This window comes from Aythya marila, assembly GCF_965140915.1.
Source record: "Aythya marila genome assembly, chromosome: 27".
In the NCBI taxonomy this organism is placed as follows: Eukaryota; Metazoa; Chordata; class Aves; order Anseriformes; family Anatidae; genus Aythya; species Aythya marila.
In genome coordinates, this window is record NC_139068.1 from 5,881,594 (window position 1) to 5,894,666 (window position 13,073).

The window sequence follows — 13,073 nt, forward strand, 5'->3', positions numbered from 1 at the left end:
AGCCCAGCCTGGGGCTGTGCCCGCTGGCAGGGCCTGAGTGCCGGGAGCAGGGCCAGGAGCAGCCGGAGCCGCGGCAGGGCGGGACGGAGGCGAAGGAGAAGCAGAGACGGAGACGTGCATAGCTCTGTCAGGTGCTGACGTTTATTGCACGGGATGGGCTGGATGGCAAGGTGGGCGCTGGGAGCGGGGCCCTGTCCCCCCGGCTCTGCGGGGGCAGGGGGCGCGTGGCCCCTCGCTCGGGGGGCGCTGCGTACATTCAGTGTGGAAGGCTCCAGCGTGCCGGGCTGTGCCCGCGTGCACCCACGCTCACACCTCTGCCATCCCTCGGGGCACGCGTACACACGGGCACGCGGTTCCACGCGCTGTGTGCGCCTTCCCCGGCCGGCCAGGGGAGCCCGGCGCTGCCTCACCGGCGACTGCCCCTGGGGCTCCCCAGGGCTCGGCTTCCCCGGCTCCAGCAGCAGGGAGCGGGGCTGAGCTCGCCCCCAGCCTTGGGCTGGCACCGGGGGCTGGTGTGTGCGCGGGGGCTCGCAGTCCCCAGACCCCACAACTTACCTCCAGTCCTCGACCATCACCCCTCGCCATCGCTCTGTGGGAGGGGAGGCAGGGACGGGCGGCGGCGCTGGGGCTGGCCAGCGTGCCTTAACCCCCGGGGAGGTGTCCTGCGGATGCACACATACAGGTTTGTATTCAGGTCATAGATATCATATACAGCGTTGATCACAGGGGACGATGCAGCTGTGGCTTCTATGGGGCAGCCGGGGGCAGTGGGGCACCCCTGCAGGGCGCAGGAGACGGGGCCAGACTTTGGTCGGAGGTGACGGAGCCCCCAAACCCCCCACCCCCGGTGGGAGGAAGCCAGGGAGCGGGGCTGGAGGTGGCCAAGGGGGGTGGAGGTGCCCCTGGCGTGGACGCCTCGGTGGGGATGTGCGGGCTGGGAGCAGTGGGCACCAGGCTGGCCGCCTACACCGCGGCCCCCCCGGCGCACCCGTCCCCACACCCGTCTGGCGGCCGGCGCAGTGCGGAGGTCACAAGTTGGAAGACAGCCTGGATTTGGCCGGGTCCGTGTCGGGCGTGCTGCCCACCGAATCCTTGCGGGCTGCCCCCGAGTCCTGCTGCAGGGCGGGCGGCCCCGCGGGCGCCGGGTGGGACAGGGCCCCCCGCGAGGAGGCCGGGCCCCGCAGCCCGGCCGGGGGCGCCGAGCCCGGCGAGGCGGCGGCGGGGCCCCCGGCAATGGAGGCGCAGGACTCGCGCGCCGAGGCCGGGGGGCTCTGGGTGCTGCCGGCCGCCAGCCCGTGGGGCAGGGAGGGCTGCGACGCCGACAGGGGCCGCGAATCCTGGCTGAGGCTGCTGGTGTGCAGCGCCTGTGTGCTTTTGTGCACGGCCAGCCGCGGGGGCGAGCCGGGCGCCTGCTGCTGGCTCAGGGAGAGCTGGGAGCCCAGCTGCCCCTTGGCGCCTCCGTAGGCGAACGTCCGGCTGGCCAGCGGGCTTTGGGACGGCGGGCTGGCGGCGGCGAGGGCGCCGGCGGAGGCGGGCAGGGCGGTCGGCGGCGCCTGGTCCTGCGAGGGCGACGGGTTGGCGTGGGGCGTGGGGGGCTGCGGCTGCTGCGGGGGGCTCTGCTGCAGCAGCACCGGGGAGACGGCGAAGGGGCTGGGCACGGCCTGGGCGTACTGCAAGCGGCGCATCATGCGGGGCGAGCCCAGCGCCATGGAGCCCACCAGCGGGCTGGCCATCTGCGGGCAGAAGCTCATGGCCACGGCTTGCTGGAGGGTGGCGATGGCGGAGGTGACCTGGGGCTGCACCGGGCTGTACATGGCCGTGTGCTGCTGCAGCTCCGCCTGCTGCACCATCTCGCGGTCGTACTTGACGATCTCCTGGATGATCTCGTTCTCCTGATTGTTGAAGACGCCCGAGTTGAGGTCGTGCTGCACTTTGTGAAGCAGGATCGAGTTCTTCTTCCCTGCAGGAGGAGGGACGGGGCGGGGAGAGTGATGAGCTCCAGTGCTGGGGCTGGGCCGGGCCCCTACCCAAGCCAGGGCTGTCCTGGCTCCTCACCACCCATCCCCGTGGCCACCTCCATGTGCTGCCACCCCCCGTCCAAGCACCCCACAGGGTCCCTGCACCCCGGAGTCCCCATTGCGCCCCTTCGGCTGTTTGCCCCCTGGGGCACAGGGACAGGCAGCACCAAGGAGCAGCGGGATGTGCCAGCAGGAGGGTCCCCGTGCTCCCGCAGCCCCCAGCGCCCTACCAATGCGGTCGAGGCGGTCGATGGCCACGGTCTCGAAGGCCCGCCTCATCATGGGGTACTCCTCCAGCACCTCGTTGAAGTTGTCCACGGAGAGCGAGTAGAGGCGGCAGTAGGTGTCTGCCCGGACGCTGGCTGTGCGCCGGCCGCGGGTCAGCAGGCAAATCTCTGGGGAGGGGAGGTGCAACGGTGCCAAAGCCAAAACCCCACCAGCAGGTACTGGAAACGGGGCTGGGGGGCAGGGGGAAAGGGGCAAAAGCCACCAAGCCCAGGGGATCCCAGGACAGCGTGAGCATCCTGGGTGCCTCTCACAGACCCGGGAGCGGGGGCCAGGCTCAGGACCCCCAGGAGCTCACCTCCGAAGTAGGAGCCGTCAGAGAGTTTCATCTCCTTGTTGCCCTTGGTGAGGATGCTGACCACGCCGTGCTGGATGAAGTACATCTTCTTGCCGATGGTGCCCTCGCGGATGATGTAGTCGCCCGGCTGAAACACCTCAAACTTCAGCTTGGTGAGCATCGCTGTGACAAAGTTGGGGTCCGCGTTGGCAAACAGCGGCATCGAGGCCACCAGCTTGCGGCAGTTGAAGTTCACGATTTCCTGCAGGGAAGGAGGGGAGGAAGCAGGTGGGGAGGTGGGACACGGTCCCTGGAGGCTGGCTCACACACGGAGGTGTCAGCACACACAGACACAATTGTGCAAGGACTCAGCCACACTCGGAGCTGCAAAGCCAGAGCCAGAGGTGTGCGCGTGTCCTGCAGGAGCGCTGGGACCTGCAGCCCCCTCCATGGCTGGGAGCAGGGGGCCCCTGACCATGGGGGGAGGGCAGGGCAGTGGCCCCTTCCTCCCAGCTGCCACCCTCCAGCCCCCAGGACCATACCTCGCGCAGGGGCTCATTGAGCTCCCCCAGGATGCTGTCCTCATCAAACATCTTGCCCTGGTAGCGATGCTCGTAGTAATCGTGGATCTTCTGGCGGAAGTCGGCGGGCAGCTTGTGGAAGGACATGTACTGCTCCACCTGCTTGTACTGCGCGGACAGGGAGGGCGGCAGCGTCAGCTGGGTCAGGGTCCTGCACTGCTGGGTCCGGCCCCACCGCCCCGTCCACAGCGGGCAGAGCGGCCCCAGCCCCAACCCCAGCCCTGGACCCAGCCCCAGCTGCACCCGGAGCCCTCACCCTGCTCGGCTGCACCCGCAGGCAGCCATGCACCAGGGGGGCTGCACCAGCCAGGATGGCACAGGAGAGGAACCATGGTCCCAGTCCCACCCAGTCCCACCCAGCCCTACCTTCTCCTGGTACTGGCGCCGGGAGGAGTCCAGCGACTGGATGAGGGCCGTGGCGTGGCCGATGAACATGGCGTAGCAGGTGGCCCCCACGATCATGCTCAGCATCGTCAGCCAGATGTCCGTCATGCTCTCGGGCGCCTGCTTCCCGTAGCCGATGCAGAGCATGTGGCTCATCGACTTGAAGAGGGCGAAGGAGTACAGCTCGCTCCAGGAGTCGTTCTGCAGCGCCGAGAGCGCAGCAGTCAGCCCGGGGGCGCGCAGCTGTGAGCACTCGCACACGTGGGTACAAAGCGCGGCCCTGGCTCAGTTCTCTGCTTGCAGCTCCCAGCAGCGCTAAGCAAAGTGATTTTTGTTGTTTGTTTGTGTTTTTTTGTTTTTTTTCCTGTCTCACCACACAGGTGAGATCCAAACAAATCCAAACACCAGGCACCGGCTGGGTTGGCAGCGGTCCCGCCGCGCTCTGCTCCCTTCACAGCATCCACCAGACTGGAAGGTTTCTGCACCTCGCCATCCTGCCTGGCTTCGCTGTAGCTCGCCAGCCGTTCTGCCGGTGTTACACTGCTCTGCAAACACGCAGAGCCCCTGCAAAGCACCGTGCAGGGCCCAAGCCCCGATGGCCGGGCACCTCACAGCATTTGGGGGTCCCTGCCCAGCTGGGGAGGGGACGGTCTGGGGCTGCAGGGCTGGCAGCGCACAAAGCCTCGGTTCCCCTCGAGAATGGACGTGGTGGGGAAGAGGAGCGGGAGATGGGGAGCAGAGGACGGGCAGGAAGGCAGGCAGGGAGGGAAAACAGCACGGGGATGGAAACCCGGCAGAACGGAAGGGATGAATGGGGAGAGCAGGAGGAAGATGAGCCTGTACCAGGGCTGAGATTGCAGGGAGCAATTAGCAGTGTGTCCCATTATTTATTAATAGCAGCTTTGTTGCTAATGAGAAGGGGATAGAGGCAGGGGACAGGGGCAGAGCCACATCAGCATCTTCCTCCTGCCGGCGATCGATCCCTCCCCGTGTCCTGCGAGCCGCCGTGCAGCACTCACCACCATCCCGTTGATGGAGACCCAGCAGTTCTGGGGAAAATCCTGCAGCATGGGCACGAGGAACTGGAGGCAGCCGTCCCAGTGGCACAGCAGCAGCATCATGCCGATCAGGTTGATGATCCTCATCACGGCGCTCGCCAGGTCGTAAGTCATGTGGAAAATCTGCAGGGGCCAGGGCACGAAGACGGCCACATGAGTGCAGGACCGGGACCGTCCTGGCCAACCCCTGCAGCACAGCCCCATCCTCCCTGACACCGATGGGGTCGGGCACAGAGGCAGGACACCGCCCGCATCCTGCAGCACAAGGCTCAACGTGCACAGCCTCGGCCCAAACAGCCACCAATGGCCCCGTCCCCCCCAAGGCAGCCGCGCTCCTGCCTCCTATTTATATCTGGCAGGGGGGCCTGCGAGCCGCAGTGCCGGGGAGTGCGGGTGGCTGCGGGCTTTGATCAGGATAAGGCGCTCGCGGCACTCCTGGGGGAGGAAGGAGCGGGGCCGTGCCTGGGCTCAGCACGAGGTGGCTTTGAAAGAGATGGCACAAGGTGCCCCCGGCAGAGCCTCCGGCCGGGGTGGGTGCAGGGGGAGCTGTGACCATGGGTGCTGGGGGACCCAGCCCTTGTGGCTGCTCCTTGCCCTGTGCCCTCACTGCCCCGAGCCTCCCGGTCACAGCCTTGCCTGTCCCCAGTGCCTCTCTCCCCTGGGCGCACAGTGGAGGAAAGGGAAAAGGTCTTAGGACATGTTCCTTCTCCTTTAAACTGTGTTTTATGTTTTTTTTTTATTTTTTATTTTTTAAGTTGAATTAAAGAAGCAAAAAAGCAGTAAAATTAAATAACTCCCCTCCCAAGTCTTCCTCCTGCTGCAGCTACAAGGCTGGAGCCCCACAGCATCACACCGAGCAGCCGGCACAGCGAGGGCACAGCAAAGGCAGGACAAGGGCACAGCAAAGTCCCGTGTCACACCCCCCCCCCGGTACGCGTGCAGAGCCGGCGCCGTGCTGCAGCGAGCACCTGCACGGCCGCAGCCATCGGGGCTGTCAGAGGCTCTGCCCACGCGCCGCAGCCACGCGGCGAAGCCGAGCACCCGCAGCCAGGCACCAAGGCACAGCCCCTGCAGCCCCCCCAGCGTCCTGCCTCCCCCCCTGCCCTGAGGCCGGCAGCTCCTGCGGTGCCTGCAGCCCCCCGGGGCCCCGGTGGGGAGGGGGCAGTGGGAAGGGGCCCCCCGGCTGCAGGTGGGGTGCAGGAGGATGCTGCTGGTGGGCGCAGGGCTTGGGGTGCTGTCACCCATGGGGGTCCCATGGACACACACACGCACACACACACACACGCACACACACACACACGTGTACTCACAGGGCACGGCTGAGCAGCCCCAAGCTCGGTGCTGCAGCAGGCTCAGACAATGCCCACATCCCGGTGTCACAGCTCTTGTCCCCATGCCCCCACCCGCCCCCAAGCTCGTGGGACTGTTCCCATTCTCCATCCCGGAGACGATGCTGCAGAGACCCCCCCCGCTGACAGTTTGGGCTCCCCAAGCCCCCGGAGGGGTCCGGCCCGGTCCCCCCCCCCAGCACCTCACAGCCCCTCACCTCCTCCCACTGGTGGATGTAGCGGATGAGGCGGGAGAGGCGGAGGAGCCGCAGGAGGCTGAGGATCTTGGTGAAGCGGACGATGCGGAGGGCGCGGGCTGTCTTGTACACCTCCGAGTCTATGCCCTTCTCCACGATGAGGAAGACGTAGTCCACGGGGATGGAGGAGACAAAGTCCACCACGAACCAGGTCTTGAGGTACTTCTTCTTGATCCTCTCGGGGTCCAGGATGATCTCGGTGTTGTCCTCAATGACGATCCCCGTGCGGAAGTTCAGCACCAGGTCCATCAGGAAGAAGGTGTCGGAGACCACGTTGAACACGATCCAGGGCGCCGTGGTCTCCTCCTTGAAGAAGGTGATGCCCACGGGAATGATGATCAGGTTGCCCACCATGAAGAGCAGCATCGTGAAGTCCCAGTAAAACCTGGGGGAGGACGGAGGAGCTGGCAACCCGCGGCCCCACGCCCCTCCCAGGCACAGCCACGTCCACGCATGAGAGCTGTGACGGGTGCAGGACCCGTGTCCCTGCACCCCTGGGGACGGCCCCCCGGTGTCACCCCAGGGAGCACAGCCATGAGCTCGGGTCCCGGGGGGGCCGCGCAGGTGCAGGATGAGGCCCGGGGCTGCGGGGGGCTCCTGGTGCTGTGCTCCAAGGGAGGGGGGGGGACACAAACCCGGGTGCTGGTGGGGAGACCCCTGGCCGGGAGCCGCTGTGGGAGGGCAGGGGGGGAGCGGCTGGGGACCCCCGACCCCCCCACCCCGGGGGCAGCTGTGGGTGAGCGGGGCTGGCTCTGCGCCAACACCTCCGGCGGGGGGGGGACCCTGCACGGGGGGGGCACACGGCAGAGCCCGGCCGGGGGCGGGGGGGGGGCTGCGGGAGCGGCCGAGCACGTACAACTGCAGCTGGAGCCAGCGCCGCCCGCAGCCGGGGGGGCACCGGGGGGGCACAGCCGAGGGGGGGGCACGGCCGGGAGCCTCCGCACGTCTGCACCGCGACCTTCCCCAGCACCGGCAAGGTCACGGCAGGACCGGGTGGGGGGGAGGCCGGGCACGGAGCCCCCCGAGCCCCCGGGGCACCCCCGCACCCCCCCTGCCCTTTCCCAATGACACCGTCCCCGCGTGAGCCGCTGCCATGGCAACCGCGAGTGATGTCACCGCTGCACGGGCATGACGTCACACGCGGGGCCGGCTCCTGGGTGCCCTCCGCAAGCTGCCAGCCGGGGGGGGCACAGCTCGGCACGGCACGGCACCGCGCTCCCCTGGGAGCAGAGGGCACCTGGGGGGCACCGAGGCCCCCCCCGGATCCCCAGCAGGACCCCGAGGTGCCGCAGGGTGGCCGCAAGCCCCCCCCGGGCTCTTGCCAAGGCCCCCCCAGCACCAAGCAAGCCCCAGGGGAGCATCGGCCGTGCCGAGCCGTGAGGAGCAGAGACCCAGCCACCGCGCCAGCCGGGCACTGCCCTGCACCGCCTCAGGAGCCTGCACAACCCCACGGGGCCAGAACCGGGAGGACTGAGGGGGACGACGCGGCCCCCATGGCCCCCCAGCACACACAAACGGGGCTGAACCTCGGGCAGGCTCTTATGGGCCCGGCTACGACGCCAACACTTTGTTCCTTGGAGGGCAGCGCGTGCACGGAAGAAAAGATCCAGCCCAGGCTGCTAAAAATACCTGAAAACAAATTAATTAGGATCCTTGGCCCCCCCTTACTTCTGACCTAGTTGAACCACAGCGATGGTGACAGGAGATGCTGAAGGCCTCCGAGCGGGGATGGCCGCTGGCCCCCTGCACCGCTCACCCCAGGCCTGGCACAACAGCCCCAGCCGGGCGGCTGCAGAGCCGCAGCAGAGCCCAGGCCCGTCCTGTCCCCAGCAGAAGGGGAGGACAGGGAGACCCTCGGACCCCTCCGGGTGGCAGAGCCCAGGCAGGACACTGGGGACATCCCCGCGCAGCCCCATCTCCTGAGGACGGAGCTCTGGCGGCTCCTGGGGATGACCCGTCCGCCTCTGTGCCACGCATCGCTCCCCGTCAGCCTAACCCAGTCAACCAGGACGCTGCTGGGGCTGAGCGGGGTGCACCGGGGCCTGGCGGGCTTTGCAAAGTTGTAAGAAATACTCAGAGCCTAAAAAAACGAGGTCATGCACAGAAGTGGGTTAAGAAGCCACCTGCAGAAGTTCAGCCCCAGCAGAGGCAGAGCAGCGGGTGCGGTGCCAAACACCCGCGTGCACCCAAACCACGCGGCCGGGGCAAGCCAGCGGCGCTGCTCTCCCCAGAAGCCTGTCACTGTGCGGTCCCTGGGGCTGGGGCTTCAGGCTTTGCAAAATGTCAAGGACACAAACCTGTAAAATCACCCCGGGACAGACAGCCCCAGCCTTTTTTCCTGATGAGTAAGCTGTGGCTTTTTGCCATCTCTCAGGTCTGCGTGCCCCACATTAATCCCGCGGAGTGGGCGCACGGTTCCCGTCACTGTCACCAGAGATAGCAGCAGCAGCGGGCTCATCAGCAGGCACCGAGCGGTGGCATTCACAGCGTCCCCGCCGGGAGCAGCGGCAGGCTGCCAAGCCCAGGACCCGCTCTGCGGGGCCGCGAAGCAGCCAGGGCAGCCACCCGGGCGGCAGCAGCGCCACGGACACGGCTTTACCGCAGGAGGACGGCGGCAGCCAGGACCTGCACCTGCCCTGGATGCGTCCTCGCCCCACGCTGGGGCAGGGAGCACCTCCCGCGGGGCTCAGCCCCAGCCGCAGCGCTGCGGGTGCAGGGTGAGGCCGGGCTTGCCCGCGGCAGGCAGCCCCGGGGCCGTCTCGGCACCACCACCACCACTGAATCATCCGCTGCCTGCAGCTCGCATTACTAATGCAGCCGGCAGCTCCGGGCTGGATCCTGCTTCCCGGGCTGGATCCTCCCTCCTGGGCTGGATTCCGCTTCCAGGCTTATGCAAGGCTCCAGTGGCAAGGGAAGGGGAAGGGATGGAGCGCGGCAGCACAGTGCCCCTAACCTGGCACCCACTTCCCTGGGAAGCCCCGGCCCCGCTGCACGAGCCCCCGCACTCCCTCTGGGTGCTGGCCTTGGGCGCGAGGCTTCATGTCCCGCAGGGCACCGGCGCCTGCCCCCGCACAGCCCTAAAGGGCTGCGAGGATGGGATCTGGGCCAGCAACATGGCCAAAGTCACTGCAAAGCTAGGGCTAGACACAGGCCTGATCCTGGCTCCAAACCCCGCTCCAGGAGCGCTACCCAGCTGCAGAAACACCAACAGAAACGACGGCGAAGTCAACGCTTGCCTTTTTTTCCTCCCATCGCTAAAGACCAGAAGTGGAGAAGATGGACAAGGCGATTGAATGAAGCACCCAGGAATGAGGGTCTCTGCTCAACGTTGTCTACTTCAGCCCACAATTTGCAAGGTTCTTTTACCAGGTTTGCAACTTGGGATCTCAACAGCCACCCGTGCTGCTTCCTAATAACTCAATATTTATGGAAATAGCGACTTTCCTTCCTGGAGCAAAGCATGCCCCTGAATTTCATATGAATAATCACGGTGCTGCATCCAGGAGACAGGATCTCTAAATGACTCCTATTATGAAATGATGTCACATATGCAGATGGGTAATGATTTTATCTTAAGATGGGAAAATGGGCTTTGCAGGGCAAATGCGGATGGGTTCATATCCATTAGCATTACTAGATAAATGATGTATATATTTTTTTAAGGCAGGAATAATGTGAAATACACAGACACATGTCCTAAACACGCATGAGTGGAGTGGACTCCTCGCTGCTGGGCTCCCAGCCCTACGTTGAGCTGATCTTGTTTATTTCCACATTTGTAGACTGGGCTAATGCATTGGTTCTCCTCGCAGCTCCTCCCCGCTGAGCAGGGAACTCTTCTACGCCACTTGCAGCATCACAGCACGGGCAGCGGCTCTTCTCCCATGGGTTTGGAGTCGTGGCAGAGGCTCCAGGAGGGGATGGAGCCGCAGCGGGACAGGGTGACCCCCCCAAGGTCGCCTGCAGGGAGGCCCCGTGCTCCAGCAGCACCGCGGCGCTGCCGGCTCCGCGTTGGCCATGGAGCCAGGCGGGCTCTCGCCCCGATGCAGTCAGCACGGGGCCTCATCGCCACGCCGCTCCCAAGGGTCCCGTGGCCGCACGAGGTGAGCGGGGCACTCACCAGCTCCCCGGGAACCCCCATGGTGGCAGGGGACCCTCCTGGTGCAGGGACACTGCACTGGCTGCCACAGCAGGGACCGAGGAGCTCCCGCAGGAACAGCAACGCCCTCGTGCCCAGCTAAGGCCAGGCGCCGCTCACAGCCCGACCTGCAGCAGAGCTGGTCCCCGACCGGGAACACCAGCAGAAACCTGCGTGGGCTCCCGACAGCAACGTCTGGTGCGAGGGTGAGGGACCCTGAGCGTGAGGTCAGCCCTGGAGAGGAGGCTGGAGGCCTCCGGCTGCTCCTCCACACACCTCGGAAGACGCCAGAGCAGCACAGGAGCCGTGCACGAGGCCAGGACGCCGGAGCTGCAGGAGCTGGTCCCTGCCCCAAGCCTGCCTGGCCAGGACAGAGCCTCACCACCCGCTGCCTCCTCTGCCCGGGGACCTCTGCGTGGCTGGGGTCTCACCCGCGGCCCCCGCACCCTGCACCCGCTCCCCTGCCTGGGGGTGAAGCCCCCCTCAAGTGCTAAAAGAGGGGCGGAATGACTTGGGCCTGAGCCACACGCTGCCTCCCGGCCCCTGGCAAAGGGTCCCCAGCCCCCTTAGGGTCACCACGCCATGGGCTCCTGATGGCCCCAATCTTGGCCACCAGTCCCCAAATGGGCTGCGCCACTTGCCCCCAGTATGTCCCTCCTGGCAGCCCCCACCCAGCCCATTCACCACCGATCTCTCCCCAGGGCTCAGAGGGGGCAGATGGAAAGGAGGGGCTGCTGCAGCACCTTTCTCCCAGCTGCAAAGGCTGGACCTTGGGGACCTGGTCCTCCAAGGAGAGAGACGAATCCCTCAAACTCCTTGGATCTTAGGGATGGGATCTGGCCTCCCGGTGGGAAGGGGAACCTTGACAGAGCTCTGCAGGTCTCCCAGCCAGGGCCTCGGGGCCCTGGGACCCCAGAGCCAAGTGTGACTCCTTCCCCCATGACAGCTTTAGGGCCCAAAGCCTGGTGGGAGTCTCCAGAGCATCCTCGCTGGGCCGAGCCGTTCCGAGGCCCTGGGAAGGACAAGGGGATGCCCTTGGCCGAGCACCCGGCTCGGAGAGCAGCGGGCTCCCGGCACCCCCGGGTCGCTGCGCTGGGGAGGGGGGCGCCCGGCCGCCAGCCCCTCCCCGCACACCCGCGGGCTGCGCCTTCCACCTCCAGCGCGGCTCAAGGTGCCCTCTCCAGGGCACGGCTCGGCCCGGCCCCGGCCGCGGGCCCCCCTCGCCCCCTCCCCGCCGCCGTCGGAGCCCCCCCGCCCGGCGCAGCCCCCGCAGGGGCCGGGGATGCTCGGGGCCGGCGGCGCCGTCCCGGGGGGGGGGCGCAGCCCCGGAGCCCCGGGGGCCCCGCGGAGCCCGGGCGCGGTGCGGGCGCCCCCGGCGCGGCTCGCACCTGAAGTCGCTGTAGGGGTGGATGATCCAGGCCCCCGCCGACTTGACGCGCTCCTGCTCCCGCTCCACCGCCTTCTGGGAGCCGAACATCCGCAGCGAGAACTTGTTGACGCCGGGCTGGAGCATGGCCCCGAACTGCCGCTGCATGAAGCTGGCCTGGCTCCCGCGGGCCTCCTCGCCCGCATCGTCGCCCTCCTCGGCCGCCTTGGCCCCGCCGGGGGATGCGCTGCCGCCGCCGCCGCCGCCGCAGGAGAAGGAGACCTTGGGCTCGCGGGGCGGCTCCGCGCCGGGGCTGCGCGGCGGCTCCCCGCGGCGGCACTCGCCGTTCGGGGACCCCTTCCCGCCGCGGCCCCGCGGCCGCCCCCCGGCCCCGCCGCCGCGCTTCGCCCCCTCGGCCGCCGCCGCCGCCGCCGCCGCCTCCTCCTCGGCCGCCGCCTCCCCGCCCGCCGCGCCGCGGCCCGCCCGCATCCTGCTGCTGCCGCCGCCGAGGCCACCGGCGGCCGAGTGGCGCCCGCCGCCGCGCCGGGGGCGGGCCGGGGGCGGGCCGGGGGCGGGCGCCGGGGCCGGGCCGGCTCCGCAGCTCCCCCCGCCGGCGCGGCCCCCGCCGGCTGAGCGGCCCCGCTGCCCCCCGACGGCACCGGCCGCTCCCCGCGTCCCGGTCCCCCGACGCCGCCGGGCCGGGAGCCGCCCCCGAGGCGCGCGTCCCCCGCGGGGCCCCCGCCGAGCCCCGGGCCCGTCCTTCCCCGACGGCTCCGCCGCGCAGCCCCGAGCAGCCGGGCGGGGGGCACCGACGGGACCCGCCGCGGGGGGCAGAGGCTCCCGAGCGCCACGAACGGGCTCCGGGAGCGGCGGCGGCGGGGCCCCGGGGAGCGCACGGCCCCGGAGCCGGCCCCGCACAGCGAGCGGGGCGCGGGCACCACCTGGTGCTGGCCGCGCAGAAACGCACCCGGGGGTGCGCCGGAGCCGCGGCCCCGGCCCCCGCACCCTGCCCCAGCCCCGGAGCCCCCCCGCTCCCCCTGGTCGCCTCCCAGCGCTGTCCGCCAGCAGCAGCCGATTTCCAAACCGCCTCCGAGCGCAAAGCCCCCGCCTGCCCAGGTCCCCCCCGGCCCTGCAGGGGCACGAAGCGCTCCGGGAGCCGGCGCCGCGTCCTCGCTTCGGCGGGAGGCTGCGGACACCGGGGCGAGCGGGCGGCACCGGAGGGAGCCGGGTGCCTGGTGCCGGCCCCGCAGCTCCCGGCAGGGAGCAGCACGGGGCCGATCCCCCCCCGGCTCCCCGGCCGCTGCCAGCCCCGGCGAACAAAAGGCACAAGCAGGGCTTTGTGCCGGGTCGGGCAGGCCCCCTAATCCTCATCAAGGAAATT

General features: G+C 68.6%; 1 protein-coding gene across 1 annotated transcript; it reads right to left on the reverse strand.

Moving 5' to 3' along the window:
* Positions 1-127: 127 nt before the first annotated feature.
* On the reverse strand, positions 128-12,271 carry HCN2 (hyperpolarization activated cyclic nucleotide gated potassium and sodium channel 2). The gene is made up of 8 exons (XM_082779847.1): positions 11,715-12,271; positions 6,150-6,573; positions 4,565-4,726; positions 3,528-3,746; positions 3,123-3,269; positions 2,602-2,842; positions 2,249-2,413; positions 128-1,960 (listed from the first exon to the last, which is right to left on the reverse strand). Exons 1-8 carry the CDS (start codon positions 12,179-12,181, stop codon positions 1,029-1,031), a joined length of 2,757 nt encoding a protein of 918 aa, XP_082635973.1. The 5' UTR covers positions 12,182-12,271; the 3' UTR covers positions 128-1,028.
* Positions 12,272-13,073: the final 802 nt, after the last annotated feature.